The sequence below is a fragment of the Ictalurus punctatus genome, chromosome 18 (genome assembly GCF_001660625.3).
Source record: "Ictalurus punctatus breed USDA103 chromosome 18, Coco_2.0, whole genome shotgun sequence".
Taxonomy (NCBI): Eukaryota; Metazoa; Chordata; class Actinopteri; order Siluriformes; family Ictaluridae; genus Ictalurus; species Ictalurus punctatus.
The window spans coordinates 8,421,887-8,448,082 of record NC_030433.2 but is presented as its reverse complement, the minus strand read 5'-3'; the positions used below and the strand labels follow the sequence as shown (position 1 = coordinate 8,448,082).

Below are 26,196 nucleotides of genomic sequence, written 5' to 3'. Positions count from 1 at the left end.
AATGGCCAAAGTGGGACACAGATAGAGTGGAGTGGCCAAGGTGAGGCACAGAGCTAGAGTGTGGTGGCCAAGGTGGGACACAGAACTAGAGTGGGATGGCCAAAGTGGGACACAGAGCAAGAGTGGTGTGGCCAAAGTGGGACACAGAGCAAGAGTGGGGTGACCAAAGTGGGACAGAGATAGAGTGGGGTGGTCAAGGTGAGACACAGAGCTGGAGTGGGGTGGCCAAAGTGGGACACAGAGCTAGAGTGGGGTGGCCAAAGTGGGACACAGAGCTAGAGTGGGGTGGCCAAGGTGGGACACAGAGCAAGAGTGGGGTGGCCAAGGTGAGACACAGAACTAGAGTGGGGTGGCCAAGGTGGGTTACAAGGTTTCTTCATACATTTATGAAGAAACTGCCAGATACTGCATTTAAAAAAAAAAAAAAAAAAAAAAAAAAAAAAAAAAAAAAGGTATCATGACTGAATACTTATTACTCAAATTTCAAATTGAACAATGACATATCAGTTCTAAGATATATTAGAGGTGGCCATGGCTTTAGCTCCGTCCATTTAGCTACCTACAGTCATCTGGTAGCTCCAGTGTAAAACTAAAGAAACAAACATCACCACATATTTGGCTGATTGACTACATTTAAGGTAAAAGGAACATGCTGTGTATTTAATTATATTTTAGCAAGGGCTGTACTGAGCTTTTGTCAGGATTTAGGATATTATCACAGTGTTGTTTTTATTCAAATTGTACTGAATTGTAGTTCTGCCACAGAGCTGCAGTTTGGCTTTTGAGGACGAGCACTTGTTCGCTTATAATGGAAATTCTGCCACAAGATGGCGTCCAATAATTAATCCAGATTTTAGTGTATTGCTTTCAATCCCCTGTTCTCTGCACTTTAATGCTTCCTCCTTCCTTGTAGTTTAAAACACCTGATCACACATCATTTCATTACTACATTTCAATAGAATAAAATGAGTGTGTTTCAGTTCACTGTTGTATGGTTTACTGATCTTTCTATACTTTTACACCCATAACAACAAAAACATGTGGTAGAGACAGGAAATGAAAACTAGAACACACAGTAGAACCATAAACAACAAGAGATAATGCAAACATTCCAACATTGCTTGCTTTAAAAAAATTAACTTGAACTAATTCCTATAGACTAAATGTTATCAATAATTGTTCAAATATTTCCAAAACACTCACGTATGAGCATAATTTCAGTTTTTAGTGTATTTTAATAATTTTGTAATTATGAATAATTATCCACAACTTTCAAAGAGATGTTTCGTATTGGTAAATTTAATCGATTTCATGACATCAAACATTAAACAAGTGGATTTCATGTACTTTAATAATAACACACATATATAATTATTCAAATCTTCCCAAAAACACTTATAAATTAGTGAATTTTAATAATTTTACAATATAAATGCTTGAATTTTTAATGTACTTTAATCATTTTATGATTATTAACAATTGTTTAAACATTTTCCAAGCTTATATGAGTTAATGTAATTAATTTCACCATATCAATAAAAATAAAAATATGAATATATTAATAAATAGATATGCATAAAAGTTGTATAAATAAATATAAACACAATCACAGAACCCTGTACGAACAGAAGATTTGCTTTGATTGATTTTTTTAACACCCAATCAGATAGCAGAAGGCGGGCCCATTCTGACCAATCACAGCCCATGGGGCGGGATTTCTCAGAATACGAATGACAAAAGTGGTTGAGTCTGTCAGGTCTATGCTGTAGTTCTGGGTGTCCTTGAAGTCCTAAACAGTCTAAAAACACAACTTTATTTATTCTCTCATCTTAAATAACTCAGGTACTGTTATTTATTTCGCTTTGTGCGCTTCATTGTTTGATAACGCGCCAATTTTTCATAGGAGGCGCGCGCCGAATAGATTAGCATGCATGCTAGCTTGATATTGATAAAAACAAAAAACAAAAACAATTAAATGAAGTGTACAGAAGTTTATTTTCTCCTGACAGCAAGTTGTTTTGCTTGTAAGCTTGCAATTTAGTCTGCTTATTTTTATAGATGGTCTTAGTTTACTAAAAGTGTCCACAGTGACAGATGTCATGTTTTAAAAAGATCCGGATGTGGCTTTTAAAAAAACAACAAACAAAACATCTGTCATCATCACCACCATCAGGTTTTTGTTTTCAGAGGTTTTACTTTCACCTGACTTACCTGGTTAACTCTTTTATTGTAGCTTGGCATGTTAATACTAGCTCAGATCTAACCAGTCAGTCTAATCTAACTAGCCATGCTGAACAGGTGAGCACAAAAGTTTGTGTACCCCACCCACTCCTTTGTGGTTTCTGGATCAACGGTTCAACAGTTTATCTATTTAAAAAATAAAAAAAGTCAAGAATTCTCTGGAACAGTAGTGCAGCTGCAAATCACAGGTTTATTTAATAATTAATGAGAAAAAAACGTTTATGTGATGGTTTTCTACAGGGGAAGGAGACGTTTATTTATGTAACGTGTATGAAAGGAGTCTCCAGTGTCAGCGCTTTGTAAGAGATAAAAGTGTAACTTTTTTGTGTGTTATTAACTTTGAGAGAGAGAGAATAAATAAAGAGAGGGATAGTGAGGGAACGACTGTTTACAACTGCAATAACGTAAACCGAGAACAGGAACTTGTTTTGCTATTTTAAAAAAATCAGGAGTTATTCTGAATATCGGATACGTGTGGTGATTTATTTTCTTATTTCTGCTTCCAGTTTCAGAAGAATGGGCATTCTCGTGTCGACGGTCATGGACCAGAACATGAAGAAGCAGCAGGAGTTCATGCTGCACAATGCCAGAATCCAGGTAGATAATATTAATATATATACAGTATATAATATAATATATAATGAGATGTATTGAGTTCATATTTTATTTAAGCATTTGGAGATTATCCAAAGTGACTGTGAATGGATCAGACGGTGGATGTGTGTAAGAAGTCTAATTTGTGGATATTATAGTAGTAGTAGTAGATTTTAAGGATGGGGCAATATATTCACAGAAATATCATATCACGATATATAGGTTGTTGAGAATGAATGTGCTTGGAGGGAAAAAAACGGTAAAACCGAGTCTAATACGTTCTTTTTAAACAATTGAATTAAATTTAAACATAAAGATATAAAATTAACATCAACAGAAGCTGCTTCTGATTAGAATTTGTAATTTCTTTAAAAAAAAAGAAGGAAATATCAAAAACAAAAAACACAAAGTGTTATATATATATATATATATATATATATATATATATATATATATAAATAAATCACGGTGTCGATATTATAGTATATCGTGTATCGCTCAGCCTTAATACACATGCCAGTAATAATGCTGCATATGGAAGCATTTGCGTCTGTAATTTCTTTGTTATAATGAGAATGAATATTAATGAATGAATTATATCTAAAATGAAGGCTCTGTATGAGGCCACCTTGGTGTTAAGATAAAAATAATGTGATATTTCTCATTGTTTAGGCTTATAAGCTGTTTATCCTTAAATACGCAGGATGCTGTGACGCGCGTTGACTCTCCGTCTCACACCATGGATTATTTCTGATATTTACCCAGCCGCTCTGTTATCATCGCTGTGTATCGACCGGGTTATTTTAATATGGGGTTGTTTTTTAATATTGTAGGTGAAAACGGAGGTGGTGCTGAAGAAGTCGAGCGTGAATTACGACGACAATGTTACGCTAAATCACAACACAATACACTGAGTTTTTAATGTTTTTCAAACGTAGCACTGCCGGTTTATTTTCTGTGGTACTTTTCTTAATTAGTAAACGTAAATATCCTGATGTGCAACATGAAACACTAAATAAGATACGTTTTCGTCTGATTGTTTATATTGTGTACTCTTTTTATATTAATTTTTTTTTCTTTAAACGTACAACATTGAAGATTCAAGATCTCGTGTTCTTATCGACTCTTACGTGAGAATAAAGATGTGTATGTAGATTGTGGCTTAACCTTACAGTCAGCTCCAGAATTATTCGTACCCTTGGTGAAAATGGGTTCAGAAAGAAATCTGGTTAAATACTTTAATGTATGGTGTATATATTTAACCAAACAACATATGTCACATTTATCACATTTATTATTTATATTTCCTTCAACCGATAGATACACTACTGGTCAAAAGTTTAGACACATACATTCTTTTTTTCCCAACATTTTAGAATAATAATAAAGTCATAAAAACTCTGGAGTAACACAAATGAAACTATGGTTTCATGATTAAAAAAATCCAAAATAAATCGGAATAATTTAGTATTTTATCATCTTCAAAGTATATGCCCTTTTCGCCAAAAATTTCCAGAAATTTATTCTTGGTGTTTTCTCACCTGATTTCTTGAGGAATTTCCCTGAGATGATTTTTAAATAGTACTAAAGGAGTTCACACCTACGCTGGACTCTTATTGGCTGCTTTTCGGAATATTTCGCTCCGAGTCGTCCGTTTAAAAAAAGTCGTCTGTTTTTTTTGTAAATAAAATGTTCGTTTTCTAATGGAAGAAATGAATATGTCGGCACGATTATATTTTTGTCTACAACACCGATTTTAAACATTTAATCGTACGCCTTCAGATCAAAAGGTTTTTAACATCATCAGAAACATTTCAGTTGCACGTCCACAAACTTTTGACCTGTTGTGTGTGTGTATATAATTGCATGAAAATAGGTTTGTAGTGTATAATGTGGTGAAAAAAATAAAGGATCCAATAAAAAATTCTGATTGTGATGATTGTTTCGATGTATAGTTATCGTGCGTAATAATAATAATAATAACAACAACAACAGCCCTGCGCTATTTTGAACACTTCGGCCCCTCGGCGTGTTTATGTTTCCCCAGCGATCATCACGAGGACGCAGAGATCTTGCTCGTTAAAGATGGCTTCATCTTTATTTCTACCCCCACCCCCCGAGCGAACGCACGGGTGAGGTGTAACCCATGCGCTTTTATTGCGATTCCGAGTTTCTTTTTCAGCCCCATTTTACGCTGGGATAATGTGATGTTTTTTGATTGATCTGTGCCCGTGAGGTGGGGAGCAGCTGTGATCAGCGATATTATAACGCCAGGATTTCCTCCGCTTGATGGAGGGCGGATTATAAACCGCGCAGCTGTTTCCGCCCTGCATTAACACTCATCACGGTCTGATCGATCGGCGAGGTGGTGCTGATTGCGTCTGTTGGTTTAAGGTCAGGATCAGTGACGCAGTTACATTCCACCGGATTTTATTTATTTCACTCAATATCCTTCACGCGTTTGCTCTTTTTCTCATTTCCTTTTTCTACTTCTTGAGCTTAGGATGTCATTGTGTACACACAGCGTATATACTTTATAAATAAAACATGCCACAGAATGTGCATTTTTCCTAAATAATGACTTGCTTCCTCCAGAAATGAAGTAAAATAAAAGTGAAGATGAGCGCTCGGTCAGCTTATCCTTCAAACCCGTAATCTTAATATGTGAAAACATCTGGACTAAAGTCAAACTGATCAAATATTTCGTGTTATAGGATTACAATAAACAAAATAAAAGATTATTAAACTTGTTTCTAGTTATGTTTACTCACTTTATTTCAGGCTTATAATGTTCTTGTTCCGGTGTATTGGCAGATCATTTTGCTTCCTTCTGAAATAAATGCTTAAAATGAGCAAAATGATCTGCCAACAAAACAAGAAAATGAGCAAAAATGTCTAGAAAGAGGTTTAGTAATTGTTAGTAATTCCATTTATATTGTGATCTTATATAACAAGAAATACCAGAAAAGTAATAAAACTAGATAAATTTAACTAAATTCAAGATATTTCCGTTTGCTAAGAAGTCACTTTCTATAGTGTAGGAACGTTTTCTTTACAGGAGAGTGCATCGAATTAAAACAAATCTTATTTTATTAATTTGGAAAATAAAAAAGTACCTCAACTTTTAGTCTAATTCTCGTGTCGTTAAGTTGCGTGAATGAGTAACTGTATAAAAATTGTGAAAAATAAAAGAAATGTAAAATGATTGGGTGCGCTGGATCAAGTGCTATTTTATCAAAGCCATATCTGTGAGTACGTGATGTACTTTAGATTTACATTAACCTGAAGGCTTTTTTTTCTTTTAATAGCAGATATATTATTATTAAACTTTGCAAACAGATCAAAAAGAGAGCAAGTTGGTCTAAAGCAAAGTCCTAAATGCAAGAACTCGAGTAAATGTAAACGAGGAAGGAAAATAAACAAATGATGTTCAAATCAGTGGAGAAGAATGTGTAAATAAAAAAAGAAAAAGAAAGAAAAATCGTACTCAGAATCTTTTATTTTCAGTGTTGCAGATTATTCTGTAGGAGTTAGGAGTCTGTTTTTGGCCTTTTATAAACTTGAAAATGAATTGGTGTCATTAAGTGGACAAAGACGCTCACTTGAGGGGCCATTTAAGTGACGCACGATTTTCCTTTTCATTAAGATGTCTAACAGTGTAGTCTATCCCCTTCATCTCCGATTCCCATTACCCTTGACAATTTCCGTCAATTTATTTTGAGTTTGTAGATTATTTCTGACAGCACAGAGAAGATGAATGAATTCTTACACTTCACATCATACGGAATCTTTTATTAAAAATTTCATTAGAACTTTTTGAGGATCGTGACACGTCTGTCACATTACCACCGTCAGTGTCTTTACCTTTTCAACACACGAGACCTAATCTCAATTAAGATAAAGTTAGCCTCAATAGTTAAGTAGCTCATGTTGAGCATACGCATTTCCCGGTTGCCTAGCAACACTGTCTAAAAACGTATCTGCTAGATAATAAGATGGATTTGAAATAAAATAAATTGTAAACTAAATATTGGTACACTGAAGGAATCTACACGAACGAAACTGCGTGTTTGATGCTAACTTGCTGCTGCTGTTATTTTCAGGGGCGGGGCAGTTATGTTCTGGGTGGGGTTTGATTGGACTCGAGTTGGATGAGTAAATAAAAACTTTCTCGCTGTTTTTACAGAAGTGAAATTTAAATGAATACGTTGTTTTCCTTCGTAAATATCGAAGTAACTGACTAACTTAACTTACTAACTAAATGAGTAATTAATTGCAGTAAATGCACATATTTACAAAACAGAGTGCTTTCCAGAAAATTTCAATATATAAATTAGTAAGTAAATTCGATCGAATGAATAAATAGATAGATAGATAGATAGATGGATAGATAATTTTTTTCTACAAACATTGAATTTTCCTGGAAATTAAATTAGAATAAATAAAATAATAAGTAGTTAAATGGATATGATTTCTACAAACATGTACTTTTCCTGGAAATTAAGCAATATTTTGGTACAAAATGTCTCACATTAAATCAATTACATGTCAATGACATATTTATAACTATAACTATTTATAACATACTGTATATAACACTTTTTTTTGTGAAAAAGGTCAGATGAAACTTTTCCAAGGTCTCAGTGCTGCTCTGACCTGAGCGTTTCTCATATCTGATGTAGAACTGGAACAATTTCCTTGAAAATGTAATCAGTACGTGGGCAATAACATGATTTTCTCTCGTGCTCACTTTATTTTTCCGTGATGTTTGTCTGGAGTCGTCCTTTATTTATTTATTTATTTGACTGTAACCGCAGCATTCAGGAAACCGAATACCTGAAACTGTTTCCTTCGATCACTCCGGCCTCCATTTCACAGAAGCTCGGTCGAGCAACCGAAGTGGGTGGGGCTTATCGGCGTTGGTTATTTTTATTATCAGGTTCGTGATGAACTCAGTCACCTGTTTTCCGAACAGGTTGATTTTGCGTGCTTTGACGTCACATGTTTTTGACATATATATATATATATATATATATATATATATATATATATATATAAAACAACGTAGTAAAAAAAAGACATGATAAACAGATAAGATGAAGTAAAGTTTTATGTACAAAGAACAATTGTGAAGACCGAAAAAGTACACGGATGTAGAATAAAATGCAAAAAAAAAAAAAAAAAACCCATTTAAAAGACAACAATACAAATAAAACACAAATAAAATGAGATTATGAATAAAATCAGAGAGTAAAACTAATGCAGTAAATCAAAAGAGACACTACAGTTCTTAAACACATTTAAAAGTTTGTACACAAACTTTTTGTTTGTTTGGTTACCCTTTGGACAAAATCTGTAGTATATAGTAAATAAAAATAATAGAAAACAAATCATGAAGTAGTTTTACTACTACTTGTGATAATAATAAGCACAAGTAGATAAAAGTAGACAAATAAAATAAAGTAAAATATATATATATATAATAAAAAACAACATGCTAGAAATTAATATAGGGAAATAGTTTATGATCATTTGTATGATATGTAATAAATTGAAACTAAAATACCAAACCAGAGGAAGCACTTTTAATAAAATCGGAGAACAATTAAATGCCAAAAAACAAAATTGCTTTGCTGCCTTTATTTTGTCTTAAGGGTCTACAAACTTTTGCATGTAACTGTACTCTTGAACAATAATACCTTAACCTTCTACTGCATGAATAATTACATTTACACATATTAAATTAAAGCATTTTTGGGGGAGTATTTGGTAAATTGTTGCCATATGGCAACAATGTGCAAAAATAACAATGTACAATGTTCCAATTCCAATTGCTGCATTTTCCAGACTATAAGCTGCAGAGTTTTTTTTTTTTTTCTCCCACCCGGTAAGCATTTAAAAGTTATATCTTCTAGAAAGGAGCTGTAAAAAGTACGTGGGTGGCTCTTGGGTGAAGTATCTTTTTTAGCTCTTTCTCTTGAAATGTAAAATGTAGAAAATACGGTGCTGTTTTAATGTATTTCACTATAAATAACATTTTCTTTGAACGGAGGGTGTGTAAACTTTTGCACCTTAATGCTGCTTGTCTCTGTGTACCAAACTCATGTGATTAATTAACAAGATGTAATAAGTAGAGAATATTAGGGTGTTCTTTTCACGTGTTCTTCTCAAACGAGGCGTTGGATGAGATTCGGCGGTGAAAGTGAACGGTTTTCCCGTTTGTTTGTTATAAAGTTTGTAATAACGCTTTAATATGTAACAACTATATTCACCTCTTCCTTCAGCATCACGTGGCCTGATCACGTTCACGTTCCACTCATTTTGGGATGACATGTAACCAAATGACCCTTTCAAGGAAGTAATAGTGCATCGATTAGATGTGAAAAAAAAAATCAGACGTTGACGTGCGAGTGTCATGGTGAGTCACGAAACAGACACGCGGGTCCCAGCGACTCAGAAACACGCGCCCTGCAATTTGAAGCACTTTAATGTTTAACGTTAATTGCACGTTTCATTTCGCGTCGTCCTAGTGGACATTTCTACGTCTCGCTCCGGTCGAGTTTAAATTCTTTTGTTCCGGTTGTCTAATTTAAATACGACGGTGAAAAAAGCAGGAAATGAGGAAAAACATGCTAATGTGCTCACGTGACCTCTTTTGAAAGTGTGTAGAAGTGAAAGAGTGGAGGTCACGGCGGAGGTCGAAGGTTAACATGCACTCCTGAATGCCTTCTAAATGTCTCACGGGAATAACGATAGGCTCGTTAATGCAGGATATTGAATAAAATGGTAATGAATAGTAATGAATTATTAGCTCTGGTGAACATCTGACACATGACGTGTGTGAATGTGTTTTATTTAAGCATATCTATACATTTCTAAAGGGTACAGTAACTGTGTGTGTGTGTGTGTGTGTGTGTGTGTGTGTGTGTGTGTGTGTGTGTGTGTGTAGATGGAGCGTCAGATCCTCATGCAGAACGAGATGCGAGAGCGACAGATGGCTATGCAGATCGCCTGGTCCAGAGAATTTCTCAAATACTTCGGGTCTTTTTTCGGTCTGGCTGCAGTTGGCCTCACTGCCGGGTCAGACACACATACACACACACACACCCTGTTCTTACTGTAGCTAATTAATCCTAACCTTAACCCTAGTAACCAAAAATAAATCTTTTCACCCTTTTAGTTTTTCAAATCAAAGATTTAAAATAAAAACGACGATGATTTAGATGACAGATTTGATTGACAATAATCTGACGTGCATACAGTGCATCCGGAAAGTATTCACAGCGCTTCACTTTTTCCACATTTTGTTATGTTACAGCCTTATTCCAAGATGGATTAAATTCATTATTTTCCTCAAAATTCTGCAAACAATACCCCATAATGACAACGTGAAAGAAGTTTGTTTGAAATCTTTGCAAATTTATTATTCACAGTCTTTGCTCAATACTTTGTTGAAGCACCTTTGGGACCAATTACAGCCTCAAGTCTTTTTGAGTATGATGCTGCAAGCTTGGCACACCTATTTTTGGGCAGTTTCTCCCATTCTTCTTTGCAGGATCTCTCAAGCTCCATCAGGTTGGATGGGGAGCGTCGGTGCACAGCCATTTTCAGATCTCTCCAGAGATGATCAATCGGGTTCAAGTCTGGGCTCTGGCTGGGCCACTCAAGGACATTCACAGAGTTGTCCTGTAGCCACTCCTTTGTTATCTTGGCTGTGTGCTTAGGGTCGTTGTCCTGTTGGAAGATGAACCTTCATCCCAGTCTGACGTCCAGAGCGCTCTGGAGCAGGTTTTCATCAAGGACGTCTCTGTACATTGCTGCATTCATCTTTCCCTCGATCCTGACTAGTCTCCCAGTTCCTGCTGCTGAAAAACATCCCCACAGCATGATGCTGCCACCACCATGCTTCACTGTAGGGATGGTATTGGCCAGGTGATGACTGGTGCCTGGTTTCCTCCAGACATGACGCTTGCCATTCAGGCCAAAGAGTTCAATCTTTGTTCAATCTTTGGTCTGAGAGTCCTTCAGGTGCCTTTTGGCAAACTCCAGGCGGGCGGTCATGTGCCTTTTACTGAGGAGTAGCTTCCGTCTGGCCACTCTACCATACAGGCCTGATTGATGGAATGCTGCAGAGATGGTTCTTCTGGAAGGTTCTCCTCTCTCCACAGAGACACGCTGGAGCTCTGTCAGTGGGACCATCGGGTTTTTGGTCACCTCCCTGTGTAAGGCCCTTCTCCCCCGATCGTTCAGTTTGGCTGGGCGGCCAGCTCTAGGAAGAGTCCTGCTGGCTCCAAACTTCTTCCATTTACGGATGATGGAGGCCATTGTGTACATTGCCTTCAATGCTGCAGAAATGTTTCTGTACCCTTCCCCAGATCTGTGCCTCGACACAATCCTGTCTCGGAGGTCTACAGACAGTTCTTTGGACTTCAAGGCTTGGTTTGTGCTCTGACATGCATTGCTAACTGTGGGACCTTATATAGACAGGTGTGTGCCTTTCCAAATCATGTCCAATCAACTGAATTTACCACAGGTGGACTCCAATCAAGTTGTAGAAACATCTCAAGCATAATCAGTGGAAACAGGATGCACCTGAGCTCAATTGTGAGTGTCATGGCAAAGGCTGTGAATACTTATGTACATGTGCTTTTTTTGGTTTTTATTTTTAATAAATTTGCAAAGATTTCAAACAAACTTCTTTCACGTTGTCATTATGGGGTATTGTTTGTAGACTTTTGAGGAAAATAATGAATTTAATCCATTTTGGAATAAGGCTGTAACATAACAAAATGTGGGAAAAGTGAAGCGCTGTGAATACTTTCCGGATGCACTGTATAAAGCAACAAATCATATAAATTAAGTATAAAAGCGTACATTTGGAATAGAGTTTAACAAGATTAAAATAGATATTAAAATGTTGGGTTTTTTTGTTGATGAAGCAACAACAACATTAGTGCTCTGTATTTCAGCCGAGACCACACCCTGATCCAGTTCTGACTTTATTCTGCTTTAAAGAATCACAGAAACTGTTTAAAAGTGTGCAGTTTTTATATCTTGGTGGACAAGATGGACAGAAGGACAGGAATATCGATTAGTCGAGGTCCCGATGAGGACAGTTAAATTTAGATAGTGTAGAATTATTATTATTTTTTTTTTATGTTCCGATATCGATACTAATACTTTAAATCCTAATGAGCTTTAAAGTGATATTTTAAAAATGTTCTCAGTTCAAATATGACTTACACAATACCGCTGGGTTTTTTGGTTTTATTTAGTAAAACCAACACAATAAATGATGTAAATATTATACACTGATCTTTCGCCACACATGGGGCTGATGTGTTCACTGTGTATCTCCGCAGTGCCATAAAGAGGAGGAAACCCGGTCTGTTTGCGCCACTGGTGCCGCTCAGCTTCATCCTGGCGTATCAGATGGACATGGCGTATGGCTCCTACGTCCACCGCGTGAGAGGTGCGTTAATGTCCCCGATTTCAGCAGCAGCGTGAGAGCACAATTATTTCTGCTTCGATTTCTTGTTTATAAACTAGAGAAAATTAATAAAGCTTCACAAAACGCATCACGGATACGTAAGACGTTCCTCCGGTGAACTTGTAACAGAGTTCGGCGTGAGTTTCTGTATCGGTCCGTCCTTCCTTCCTGAACTCATTTAATTAGTTCAGAAGGTTGGAGATACTCGAGTTACTTTAAGTGTGTGATTGATTGGTGATTATAGGTTTAGCGTAGGAGCCGCATTAATCCTGTTAGAGCATCCTGTCTTCAAGTGTCACCACCAGCGTGTTCTCAGAAAATGCTGCTTTAAGTGCTCTGACAATTCTGTGAAATACAGTATATTTAGCTTTAAATTATATCTTGCGAGGTATGAAGTATGAATTAAACCAGTTTAATGGTGGGAGGGAGACCCCTCAAGGCCACACCACCTTGTTATTAATTCAATCAACACCGAACACAAAGCACTTGTAAAGTCTGTCTCACTTCCTCCGTTGTAGATTCTTCGTTTTTTTTTCTCCTTGACCTTTATCATATCGCTCAAAACACCTTTACACGTAATAATAAAAAGGAAATCGGAAAAGGTGTCGTAAAACAATATTTTCCTCTTTTATGTCTGGAAATAATATATAACCTGAACAATTTATGAGGATTGTAGTGTTTCGTAATAAAGATTTGTTTAAGGTGTGTTCAAGTCAGCCGACGAGTTCACATCTTCAGAAGAACTGACGGTCACAATGGTCCCGCCTCCTTTACTGGTTCTGACAGGCACATAGGCCACGCCTCCTTTACCTTGATTGACACACACAGAGGCCACGCCTCCTTTACCTTGATTGACACACACAGAGGCCACGCCTCCTTTGCCTTGATTGACACACACAGACCACGCCTCCTTTACCATGATTGACACACACACACACACACACACACACACACACAGAGGCCACACCTCCTTTTCCTTGATTGACACACACACACACACACACACACACAGACCATGCCTCCTTTACCTTGATTATCACATACACACACACACAGAGGCCACACCTCCTTTTCCTTGATTGAAAGCACACACAGGCCATACCTCCTTTATTTTGACTGAAGGCCACACCTCCTTTAACGTAATTGACACATATACACACACACAGAGGCCATGCCTCCTTTACCTTGATTGAAACCATACAGAGGCCACGCCTCCTTTACCTCGATTGACACACACACAGGCATGCCTCCTTTACCTTTATTGAAACCATACAGAGGCCACTCCTCCTTTACCTTGACTGATGGCCACAGAAGCCTAAATTTCTAATTACATTTACATATAAATGATTTTAACAGGAATATAAATTATTATGCAGCACATTCCAGTTCTGAGATTTTATGAAAAGTTAATGTGTTTAAGTTTAAACCGCTGAGTCACTGAAAGGTCGTGTGAGGTGAAGTGTCCTGAGGGATGTGACCTCCCCGACCTGTGTCCTTTTTCCAATCAATCAGTTACTCCGCCCGAGGCGCAGTGGTCTGAGCTTGTTGATGCTGTGTTCATCGACCAATTCCGGAAAACTCCTTCAAACATGATCGACTGATCATTCAGGGTCTCAGAAGCCGCTCGCTCTGTACTGCACTGTGCCGCTGTTTTAACACACTCCTCAAATAGGTGTTTCAGTGTGTGTTAGATCGAGGAGTGTGAAGTCTGGGTGGATTAACTTGACATGATCGTATACAGCAGCGATGAACGTTTATAATAATTAGAGATATTTACAGAGTATAATCACCAAATCAGAGCAGAAAACACAGAAATGACGGCTTCACATACTGCACACTGTAAAACACTCCACTAAAGCGACCAGCACAACTGTTGGCAGTTATTTATGCGACGCAGGATTCAGTGCCCTCGTGGGCATCAAATTAAAGTCCTGATCCAGGTTGGGTGCAGGAGTTGAGATAAGAGGCACGCTTTCAAAATACATCACCTGACTTTAATAAGCTGCAGTGCGAGGCGCGAGGCCCGGCGCCTCCTTGTCACACACGCAGTGTGTGTGCAGTGTTTACTGTTATAGCCTTGGTTCATAAAACCATCATTATATGTGTAATATTTCACTCTCTGGTGTAGAGCAGTTCAATGTGATGTGTTTCCCTGAAGATGTGAGTGTAGGAGAGAGTATTTTATGCACAAAAACATTAGAAATAACATTTATTTTTTAATGATCAAATAATAAAGTTAGTGTGTGGTAAAAATGTCAAAATACTCGACCTACAAAATAAATAAATACATATTAAAAAAATTCTGTCTATCTATCTATCTGTTTGTATGTCTGTTTGTATGTCTATCTATATCTATCTATCTGTCTATCTATCTGTTTGTCTGTTATCTATCTATCTAACAATCTATCTGTCTATCTATCTATCTGTTTGTATGTCTGTTTATGTCTATCTATCTATCTATCTATCTATCTGTTTGTCTGATATCTATCTAACAATCTATCTGTCTATCTATCTATCTGTTTGTCTGTCTGTTTCTCTATCTATCTATCTATCTATCTATCTGTCTATCTATCTGTCTGTTTGTATGTTTGTATGTCTGTCTATCTATATCTATCTATCTGTTTGTCTGTTATCTATCTATCTAACAATCTATCTGTCTATCTATCTAACAATCTATCTGTCTATCTATCTATCTGTTTGTCTGTTTATCTGTCTGTCTATCTCTATCTATCTATCTATCTATCTAACAGTCTGTCTCTATCTATCTATCTATATCTGTCTTCCTGTTGGTCTGTCTATCAATCTGTATATCTATTGATCTGTCTATCTATCTATCGATCTGTCTCTCTATCTATCTATCTATCTATCTATCTATCTATCTATCTATCTCTTTCTGTCTGTCGTTCTGTTTATCAATCCCTGTCCATCTGTTTCTGTCTATCTATCTTTATTTATCTAATAATCTGTCTACAGATCTCTATCTATCTATCTATCTATCTATCTATCTATCTATCTATCTATCTATCTGTATCTTGTCTGTTCTGTCCATCATTCTGTCTGTCTATCTATTGATCTGTCTATTTATTTCCAGGAAAAGTGTGTAGAAATTTTTATTTAATTATTTGTTTAATGTATTTGTTTTCTTATTTATATTCAATGTCCAGGATAATTGTTTTGCAATTTTTTTTAAAGTATTAATTTTACAAAATTAATTTAGTTTAAAATATTATTTATTTCTTTGTCCTTTTGTTTGATTTTTAATAAACAACGACAAAAAGCCCTTGTTTGGCCATGTGATATTGGAGTTTGTGAAAGGCGGATATATTCTACCCTTGCGGTGTTTGTATTTAGCAAAGATATGATGACGCGTGTGTTTTTTTACCCGCCGCTTCACTGAGTCACGCTGTTCTCGACTTTATGGGAAATTATCTATAAATTGTCTGTTGATCCCCCACCCCAATTCCTTCAATAATTTGAAAATAGAAGAAGAACGTAGATGAACGCCAACATTTTCTTCTTCAGTGCTTCAATTAGCACTTCTCTTCTTAGAGGTTGTTATTATAGAGCCGCCGAATGTTTTCTTATAGTCACGCATCTCTCTCCATAACACCATATTTCACTGTAAACTATTAAAGAATACCCCAAACCCCTGAGCTCTTTATCAGAGCAGACCTACTCATTATTTTTGAGTTTATTTTTGTCTAGAATGTGCGTTCATGCGCTCAGTCTTTATTAACTCCTGAGATGCATTTTGTGATTGCAGAGGAAGCTGAGAGCATCATGGTGACTGAAGCAGATCGGCTGAATTTGCCTCATGGACCGCCGACATTTGAGAGCATTGAGAAAGCGCGCAGAGCAAAATCCCACCTCCCTCCTCTCTCGGAGAAATGAGGAACGCTTTCAGCAGTAGTAAGTCAGGGAGGGAGGGAACGTGACCACGGAGATGTCTCTGTACTCTGACAAGGTTCTTTGAGATCCTGAATTCAGCAGAATTTAAAGGATTAACTAGCTCAGCTGGCTAGGTGTTGGAAAATTCATAAATAATCACGGACAAATATTTGATTGGAAAGTCTGACATTTTGGATCAGGCACACCTGATTAGAATTTCAAGACTGAAAGAATTTAACAGCAAAAATATTATTTTAAGCATTTTCTGAAATGTTATTATTAAATTAATTATTAAAGCTCAAGAAACACTTGAAATATTACAAACTGCACCTTTTATATTACACAAAGATAATTAGTTGATCAGTAGCTAAAACATGACTCACATTTGGTATTTTCTTAAATGTCAGTTTTGCTATTTGACATAAATCTAAATGTCTGGTCTAAACGGTGTGATGTAGTCGATATGCACTTGTGGTTTTATTTTATATATATATATATATATATATATATATATATATATATATATATATATATATATATATATATATATATATATGATCCTTTCTTTTTGAACATCTTATCCAGACACCAAACTGGTTTTTTTAAACAGTCTACAAGCTGTTAAACAGAGACGGGACTCTGAAATCATGTGAAAGACGTCACAGGAGAGACGGAGGAGATGCTGTCATCTGTTGTGTTGAATCTCTCTGATATCTGATGTGTGTGTGTGTGTATGTGAGTGTATTTGTGAGTACACACACACACACTGATTGGTAGAAACTGCTCTTTTGGTACGCTCTGTAAAATGATGTTGTGTCAAATATCTACTGTGTGCTACTGCGAATCATCAAATAAAACATAATAAACTTGTCTGTCTATCTATCTATCTACAGCCAGTGTCCTACATTAATATTGGCACCCTTAAACATGCATCAAAATCAACACAATGATTTACTGACCACCAAATCAAGGTCCTGCCATGGCTATCCCAGTCCCCTGACTTGAAACCCATAGAAAACCTGTGGGGTGAACTGAAGAGGAGAGTCCACCAGCGTGGACCTGGAAATGTGAAGGATCTGGAGAGATTCTGTATGGAGGAATGATCTCAGATCCCTTGCCATGCATTCTCCAACCTCATCAGACATTATAGGAGAAGAGCTGTTAGCAAAGGGAGCTAGCACAAAGTACTGACTAAAATGGTGCTAATAATTGTTGCACACCTATATTTAAGAAATATTTTTTGATAAACCTGTGTTGTTTGCAATTGTTTGATATCCATGAGAGCAGAGTATTTTTGTGATTTTTTTTAAACAAAAGATCAAAAGGTTAAACGATAAAGACAAATTTTCACAGCCTTCTTTGCTCATATTTACCAAGGGTGGCAATATTAGCGTAGAGCACTGTATTTATATATAATATAAACCCAGTACACGGTTCATCTCAGCGTTATTATTTTTTTATTGTTTGTGGTAAAGTGGGAGAGGAGGTGATGGGCGGGGCTTAGGAGGACAGCCTGGCCGGTTCCGTGACGTCACCTGGCCCTATAAAGCGGCGGTGGGTGACACTCTCACCTGGTATCTTTGCACGCGCGTACCTGTGTGTGAACGAGTGCGTATACGTGTGCGTGCGTGCGCGCGCGTGTGTGTGTGCTGAGTCGACATGTCCCGGCTGCTGATCCCGGTGCTGCTGTGCGGGGTGTGCGTGTGCGCGCGCGCGGTGCAGCAGCGGGACTACGGAGTGAAGCTGTGCGGGAGAGAGTTCATCCGCGCCGTCATCTTCACCTGCGGGGGCTCGCGGTGGAGACGAGACCTCGACCTGGAGCTACCGGGACAGGGTGAGTAACATCACACACACACACACACACACACACACACACACACACACCAACCAATCTCTTTTAACTTTGTTTAGAAGAAAAAAATACACACGTGTGTCTTGCATGTTTATTCCCATGCATTCAGTGCGATATAAAACCTGCAAATTTATAACAACTGACTAGAAACAAGTCAAATTCTATAATAATAAAACTCTAAAGTTTTATCTTCTGAGAAATAAAGTACACACCGTACTCTGCCACTTTGTGCTTCTTTGTACCCTTAGTGTGTGTATTTCACCTTGTAAAGTACCTTTAAATAGCTTTCTGAGTTGTGGTCTTTAAGCTCCAGATACAGTTGAGGTCATAAGTTTACACACCCCTTGCAGAATCTGCAAAATGCTAATAATAAAAAAAATAAAGAGGGATGAAAAATTAAAAGTGCATTTTGTTTCATTTTTTTATTTAGTCCCGCCCTGAATAAGCTCTTTCACATAACAGATGTTTACGTATAGTCCACAAGACACAATAATACCTGAATTTACTCAACTGTTTACACACGCTCGATTATTAATACTGTGTGTCATTACCTGGACGATCCACGACTGTTTCTTATGTTTTGTGAGAGTTGTTCATGAGTCCCTTGTTAATCCTGAGCAGTTAAACTACCCACAGTTCTTCAGAAAAATCCTCCAGGTCCTGCACATTATCTACTTTTCCAGCATCTTCTGCATATCTGACCCCCTTTCCAACAGTCGATATATGATGTTGAGATCCATCTTTTCACTCTGAGGACAACTGAGGGACGCGTACATGACTATTACAAAAGGTGCAAACATTCACTAATGCTCAAGAAGGCTTTTGAACAGGTCAGATATGCAGAAGATGATGGAAAAGTAAAGAATTTGCAGGACCTGGAGGATTTTTCTGAAGAACAGTGGGCAGTTTAACTGTTCAGGATTAACAAGGGACTCATGAACAACTCTCACAAAACATAAACACGTCATGTCATTGATCATCCAGGTAACGACACACGGTATTAATAATTGAGCATGTGTAAACTTTGGCACTGGTTCATTTGTGTAAACTAAGTTACTATTGTGTCTTGTGGACTATACGTGAACGTCTGTTATGTGAAATAGCTTATTCAGGGCGGGACTAAATAAACAGCAACATGGGATTTTTATGATCCCTCTTATTTATTATTCTTATTTTATTAAAATTATTAACTTTTGCAGATTCTACAAGGTGTATGTAAACTTATGACCTCAACTTCAATTATTTTAAAGATTTCCAGGTACAGGGGGAAAAAGTACTGTTAGATACCTTCATTTCTGAGGACAGAAGCAAATTCAATTCAATTCAGTTTTATTTGTATAGCGCTTTTTACAATAGACATTGTCTCAAAGCAGCTTTACAGAAATATCAACATGGTATACAGATATTAAAGGTGTGAATTTATCCCAACTGAGCAAGCCACTGAGTGGCGACGCTGGCAAGGAAAAACTCCCTAAGATGTTTTAAGAGGAAGAAACCTTGAGAGGAACCCGACTCAGAAGGGAACCCATACTCATCTGGGTAACAACAGATAGTGTGAAAAAGTTCATTATTTGCTTCAGCCTATATCGTATACTCATTATTTTTATGACTGTTTTCTATCCTTTTATATTTTATTATAAAATTAAAAAACTGACTCTGAACTGAATGTTTTAGTCTTTTACTTTTGTTCTTAATTGCTTTTTTCCTGCACAGTGAAAGAAAATAAATTTAAAATATAAAACGCAAGTTGCTCGTATTTGTCTGTTCTGAGCTGAATTAATAATAATAAAAATAATAGTAGTAATAATAATAATAATAATAAGAAGAAGAAGAAGAAATAGATTATATTTTGTTGCCGTGTCATATATTCATATAAAACTAATGCACCTGTAATTCTGTATTGTTCAGCTACATAATGCAGTAAATTATTGGATTATAATATACTTTTAGAATATAACTTTTACGAAGTTTTTAGAAGAAGCCTTTATAGGTCACATATACATTTCAGCACAGTGAAATTCTTTTCTTTGCATATCCCAGATTGTAAGGAAGTTGGGGTCAGAGCACAGGGTCAGCCATAATACAGCCCCCTGGACCGCCCCTGGAGCTCAAGGGCCCAGCAGTGGCAGCTTGGCGGTGTTGGGGCTTGAACCCCCGACCTTCTGATCAGTAACGTCTTTAAGACCCGCTGGTGTGATGACAGAAGCAAAACCTGAGACTCTGAACACGTCACCCTTCACTTAGCTATTGCAGCTGATTAACAGATGCTCAGATATACGTCATGAGCTCGCTGCTTTATTAATGACCATCATTCATTAGTACAGAAGGTAAATCTGCTGGGAATGCTGGAGTTTGGAAACTGCAGTGAGAAGCGTCTCATTAATTGTGTCAGGGCTCATTAACACCGTGTTTACATGAAATTGTGACGCGTGTTACACGAAATTACATGAAATTGAACACTGTGTTAATGAGCACTGACGCGATTAATGAGACTGTTCTCGCCGCAGTTTCCAAACTCCAGCATTCCCAACACCTTCTGTACTAATGAATGATGGTCATTAATTAAGCAGCGAGCTCATGACGTATATCTGAGCATCTGTTAATCAGCTGCAATAGCTAAATGAAGGGTGACGTGTTCAGAGTCTCAGGTTTTGCTTCTGTCATCACACCAGCGGGTCTTAAAGACGTTAAAGATGTTAAAATGAGAGACAGAGCTTTCTCTGGGAATACAAGACACGTTTCCTCCCCCAGTTATCTCACTCTCTCTCTCTTTCTCTCTCTCAAAAAAACAAAACAAAAAACAATCAGTGTGTCAACAAACATGAACACTGGGTGATCGCTGCTAGCTAAAAATGTAATTATTTAATTCATTTATTTCATTTTAAAGTGTTTTAAACACATCTTTTATATTATTTCTGTCTTTGGTATACATTTACCAGGGCTGCTCAAATGATTACTAACTTGCCATCGGGAGCAACTTGGGTTTAGTGTCTTGCCCGAGGACACTTCAGTATGTGGAGTCATGTGGGCCGTGAATTGAACCGCCAGTCCTACGATTAGTGGACAACCCGCTCTACCACCTGAGCCACAGCCGGCCCATTTACAGAAGAACAGACAAAATTTAAATTACAGTTAAGGATTTTTACTGTTTGAAAATAAAGAAATAAAAACGCTGAAATTTTATCATTGAAACACATGGATATTTATCTTTTTCTTATTCTTTTTTTATCTACATTTTTTAATGAAACGTATAATTATTACTATTAGCACAAACGAATAAGGAGACGTTTATTTAACATTTATGGAAGGAGTCTCCGGTGTCAGAGCTTTTAGACACCTTCAGGACAGAGGAGTTTACACTTTCTGGTTTGTCAGGAACATGACAAGTTGCATTTTTTTGAGAGAGAGAGAGAATAAAGAAGGGCTGGTGAAGGAAGGACTGTTTACAGCTGCTATAACATAAGTGACAACAGGAACTAATTCCTGGATCATGGACGCCCCACAATGCTAAACTTATTCGCTGCTGTTTAAGAGGAATAAAACGCGTCCTGATGTGCTGTTATTGGAAAATAATCAATCAATCAAATCACATTATTTAGTGCTGTTTTGATGTGATTGATAGTGTGAAGTGTGTGGTGTAAAAGTTAAACATGCATTCAACACAATCACCCTCACAAATACGGCAGCTGTTGTAATGAAAACGATCCAGGATCAGAGGTTAAATCTTAAACGTCATCTTTCCTCAGATCCGAACCTGCTGCTGCTGTCTTACCAGAGCTCGTCAGACGGAGACAAGCAACTTGGCTGGATAAAAAGCAATGACGAAGCTCCAGACAAACGATCCTCCATCCTCTCCTCCTCCTCCTCTCTCAGTGACCTCCTCCAGGCTATGGGAGCTCAGAAGAACACCAGAGATGAGTCGAGTCTGCCTGAGGAAGTGCAGCGGAACTGGCTGGACTCGCTCTTCTCCTCCGGGCCACTAGGGGGCGAACATGTCAGGAGTTTAGACCTCAGCTGGCTTCGTGAGGACCGGAGGAAGCGAAACTACTCGCTCGGCCTGGCGGGGCTCTGCTGCAGTCAGGGCTGCACCAAGAACGACATCGGACGTCTGTGCTGAGGATGGAGGGATGGATGGATGGATGGATGAAGCGGACGAGTGGAGTCCAGGACTTATTTAAACACAGACAGACCTCTTTAAGCTGCTCCAGAAATGTCCAGTTTGTAAATATTGTCTATGATGTTACAATATAAATGGAAAATAAATAAAAATAAACATTATTGTCAAGTGACTGACGATCTGTGATTTTATACACCAAAAGCATGTCAAATCTGGATCGACAGGGGCGGAGCTTAAGTTGAATGCAACCACCAATCACAAACTTGATCATGTGGCATCACCATCAACGATATCATCAATTATATTATTTACAATCTATCAAAAGCTCGACGATGAAAATATTCGAATTGAGCAATGCATAATATCACAAAGTCATGATGGCGATACAAAGCTAGTCATTTTAAACACACATGTGGACACACACACGAAAATTTGTGTTTTTAAAGAAAGAGACATGTCTGCTCTGTTCATTTTTTTAATGTTCATTTGTTCCTGAAAACACACACACACAAAGATTTTACTAAACAAAATCACTATACAGATTTATCCTATTACTTTACTGTGACAGGACTGAAGGTGACCGATTCAAAACAACATGAACATGCTGAACAAAATATAAAACAGAAAGGAACTGATTCCTGTAGGTATAAAAATTATCAATACAACACAACGCATAGCATTTATATTCACACAGCTGTGTAAAAAAAAGTACACACATTCCGCTTTATGAAAAAGAAGGAAAATGCAGTTTAGTTTTTCTGGCAGTGATTTCTGACTCGGTGTAGAAAACAACGTCACGGCGTTTAAACACAACCTGATCTGCATCTGATGATGAACGACTGAGGTGAAGAATACACTAATGAGGCTTGAAACTGAGTTTAAAAACATTTTGAAAAAGTCAGGAAATTGGAGAATTACATCATGACGTTATGAACATTATTACAAACGTGCTGCGTTTTTTCCCCATACCGTACTTTGTTCAGGAATCTCGAGTCAGAGTCAAGTACTAGTCAGTGACATGTCGTTCATGAGCGAGTCGACTCCTTCAGTTGTTCGTTAGCACAGAGAAGGTTTTCTGCTATATGGAGAACGAGCGCTTGTCGAAACATTCGCAAATGGGAGCCGAAAGAGTCGATTCTTATTGTGAACCGAGTCAAATCAACCGACTCACTGAACGCTTCCCAACACTAGCGCCAGAGTCAAGTCAGTGAGTCGTGACTCTTTCCTAAAATTAAATAAAATCTTATGCACACTTTCCGGACCAACAAACACACACCGCTTTCTCGTTATAGACTGTAATAATAAAATGGTGTAGTGAGAAGCTGCGATGTTTAAATTTTTAAAAAAAAAGTATCACAAAAATTCTTCACAGCTGCCATTAAAGCTCCAGCTTTGAACACTGACAGATTGTGATGAATGAAACCCCTTTAACACTCACACACACTGAGTATAAAGTATACACACTTAAACATCACTGAAATGTTTTTACACACTGAATCCTCAACTGTGTGTCATCGTAGCAAATGCTGAACGTAACAGACACAATGCAAATTGATGCGAGATGAAACAGGAGCAAATGGAGTGACTTGGATAAAACCTGCGTCCTAATAACACTCAAGTGTACTCAGCATTCCTCCCTCAGTCAACCCCCCCCCCACCTCTCTCTCTCTCTCAGAGAGATTAGATCAGTGGCGTCCCCCAGTGGATGATGCGGTGTTTTCATCCCTCTTTACTCTCTCTGATGTAGTCGACGGTGCGCCCGAGAGACCTGAACGACGGCCTCTGACTCGGATCAGCCGCCCAGCATTCCTTCATCACACAATGAACCTGAGGAAGAGGAAGAGAAGAAAAATATTGAGTGATAGACGGGGTGGTGAGATGAAGCGGAGGTACTGCTGATTACTCTTTTCATCTTACACCACGGCAATTTACCAACCATTACAATTTTTTATTTATTAATCAATAGGTCTCTCTCTCTCTCTCGCTCTCTCTCTCTCGAAACGCAGCTTGTCATGTTACCGAGAAACGCCAAAGAAGCGTAAACTCTTGTGAAAAATTACAGTTACAGCTTTACGTCGGACTGTTACACAGCGCTAACACTGACTCCTTCCATACACGTTACATAAACACATTTCTCCTTACAGAAAACTTCAACCACATCAATGAATACACGTTTTTTTATTTATTTATGGAGTGTTTGCTGTATACGTCCCTGTGAACGAGCCGTTGCTATAGAAACGATAACGTACAGTATCAGAACGAGCTCATTAATATAAATAAACCTGTGATGTGTCAGAGCCACTGTGATAGAGAATTAATCCACACCTTCTGACCAATCACAATCCAGAACTCAACAGCAGCGCTGTAATTTTAACATTATACTTGTGTGTGTGTGCGTGTGTGTATTTGTGTGTGTGTGTGTTACCTCAGCAGGGCAGCCCTGAGGAGCAGGAAGTCTGTAGCTGCCTTTAAGCAGACTAATCAGGTGATAAACGATCATCTGTCCCTGTTTATCAACACCCATAATCTCCATAAACACCTGAGAGAGAGAGAGAGAGAGAGAGAGAGAGCAAGTGAGATAAGGTGAGACAGAGACAGACAGGGAGGGAGAGAGAGAGATAGAGAGAGAGTGAGACAGATAAAGAGAGACAGATGGACAGACAGAGAGATATATAAGATGAGACAGAGACAGACAGGGAGAGAGAGAGACAGAGAGAGAGAGAGACATACAGACTGACAGAGAGAGACAGACATACAGAGAGAGAGAGAGAGAGAGCAAGACATACAGACAGAGAGAGAGCGAGACATACAGACAGAGAGAGAGAGATATACAGACAGAGAGAGAGAGAGCAAGACATACAGACAGAGAGATAGAGAGAGAGACATACAGACAGGGAGAGAGAGAGATAGAGAGAGAGAGAGAGGGAGTGAGACATACAGATAGGGAGATAGAGAGAGAGAGAGAGAGAGAGTGAGACATACAGACAGGGAGATAGAGAGACATATAGACAGGGAGATAGAGAGAGAGTGAGAGAGAGAGAGAGGGAGTGAGACATACAGACAGGGAGATAGAGAGAGAGTGAGAGAGAGAGAGAGGGAGTGAGACATACAGACAGGGAGATAGAGAGAGAGAGAGAGAGAGAGAGAGAGGGAGTGAGACATACAGACAGGGAGATAGAGAGAGAGAGAGAGAGAGAGAGAGAGAGAGAGTGAGACATACAGACAGGGAGATAGAGAGAGAGAGACATATAGACAGGGGGAGAGAGAGAGAGAGAGAGAGAGTGAGACATACAGACAAGGAGATAGAGAGACATATAGACAGGGAGATAGAGAGAGAGAGTGAGACATACAGACAGGGGGAGAGAGAGAGACATATAGACAGGGAGATAGAGAGAGAGAGAGAAAGAGAGAGAGACATACAGACAGGGAGATAGCGAGAGTGAGAGAGTGAGACATACAGACAGGGAGATAGAGAGAGAGAGAGAGACATGTAGACAGGGAGATAGAGAGAGAGAGACATATAGACAGGGAGATGGAGAGAGAGAGTGAGACATACAGACAGGGGGGGGAGAGAGAGAGAGACATATAGACAGGGAGATAGAGAGAGAGAGAGAGACATGCAGACAGGGAGATAGAGAGAGAGACATATAGACAGGGAGATAGAGAGAGAGAGACATGCAGACAGGGAGATAGAGAGAGAGAGACATATAGACAGGGAGATAGAGAGAGAGAGAGCGTGAGACATACAGACAGGGAGAGAGAGAGAGAGAGAGACATACAGACAGGGAGATAGAGAGAGAGAGAGAGACATACAGACAGGGAGATAGAGAGAGAGAGAGACATACAGACAGGGAGATAGAGAGAGAGAGAGAGACATACAGACAGGGAGATAGAGAGAGAGAGAGACATACAGACAGGGAGATAGAGAGAGAGACATACAGACAGGGAGATAGAGAGAGAGAGAGACATACAGACAGGGAGATAAAGAGAGAGACATACAGACAGGGAGATAGA

The 26,196-nt window shown here is 38.2% G+C and overlaps 3 protein-coding genes across 6 annotated transcripts in view; 2 read left to right on the top strand and 1 right to left on the bottom strand.

Moving 5' to 3' along the window:
- Positions 1-1,715: 1,715 nt before the first annotated feature.
- Positions 1,716-17,824, top strand: plgrkt (plasminogen receptor, C-terminal lysine transmembrane protein). Of its 3 annotated transcripts, none has more exons than XM_017492370.3 (6): positions 1,716-1,842; positions 2,748-2,838; positions 9,785-9,915; positions 12,198-12,307; positions 16,089-16,234; positions 17,689-17,824. In XM_017492370.3, the coding sequence occupies exons 2-5, from the start codon at positions 2,758-2,760 to the stop codon at positions 16,214-16,216; spliced, it is 450 nt and encodes a 149-aa protein (XP_017347859.1). In that variant the 5' UTR covers positions 1,716-1,842; positions 2,748-2,757; the 3' UTR covers positions 16,217-16,234; positions 17,689-17,824. The 3 variants fall into 3 exon arrangements, with proteins under 3 accessions (XP_017347859.1, XP_017347857.1, NP_001188089.2); XM_017492368.3 differs by lacking the exon at positions 17,689-17,824 and adding an exon at positions 16,799-17,083; NM_001201160.2 differs by lacking the exon at positions 17,689-17,824 and adding an exon at positions 16,824-17,083 and having other exon boundaries at positions 1,727-1,842.
- A 35-nt stretch (positions 17,825-17,859) lies between these two features.
- rln1 (relaxin 1) lies at positions 17,860-22,944 on the top strand. The gene is made up of 2 exons (XM_017492365.3): positions 17,860-18,047; positions 21,812-22,944. Exons 1-2 carry the CDS (start codon positions 17,873-17,875, stop codon positions 22,180-22,182), a joined length of 546 nt encoding a protein of 181 aa, XP_017347854.1. The 5' UTR covers positions 17,860-17,872; the 3' UTR covers positions 22,183-22,944.
- The window catches only part of jak2a (Janus kinase 2a), a 36,497-nt gene continuing 32,942 nt past the window's right edge, over positions 22,642-26,196 (bottom strand). For both annotated transcript variants that reach the window (XM_017492359.3, XM_047161623.1), the window contains exons 23-24: positions 24,608-24,721; positions 22,642-24,009 (exon numbers count right to left, since the gene is read on the bottom strand). In XM_017492359.3, the coding sequence (XP_017347848.1) occupies positions 23,902-24,009; positions 24,608-24,721 (222 nt within the window). In that variant the 3' untranslated portion in view covers positions 22,642-23,901. The remainder of the gene's footprint in view (positions 24,010-24,607; positions 24,722-26,196) is intronic.

Bases quoted from the DNA above. Each gene is read 5' to 3' on its own strand.
- plgrkt (XM_017492370.3), top strand. From the start codon at position 2,758: ATGGGCATTCTCGTGTCGACGGTCATGGACCAGAACATGAAGAAGCAG. The intron at 9,916-12,197 runs GTCAGACACACA...GTATCTCCGCAG, and splicing joins GCAGTTGGCCTCACTGCCGG to TGCCATAAAGAGGAGGAAAC. The intron at 12,308-16,088 runs GTGCGTTAATGT...TTGTGATTGCAG, and splicing joins CTACGTCCACCGCGTGAGAG to AGGAAGCTGAGAGCATCATG.
- rln1 (XM_017492365.3), top strand. From the start codon at position 17,873: ATGTCCCGGCTGCTGATCCCGGTGCTGCTGTGCGGGGTGTGCGTGTGC. The intron at 18,048-21,811 runs GTGAGTAACATC...ATCTTTCCTCAG, and splicing joins CCTGGAGCTACCGGGACAGG to ATCCGAACCTGCTGCTGCTG.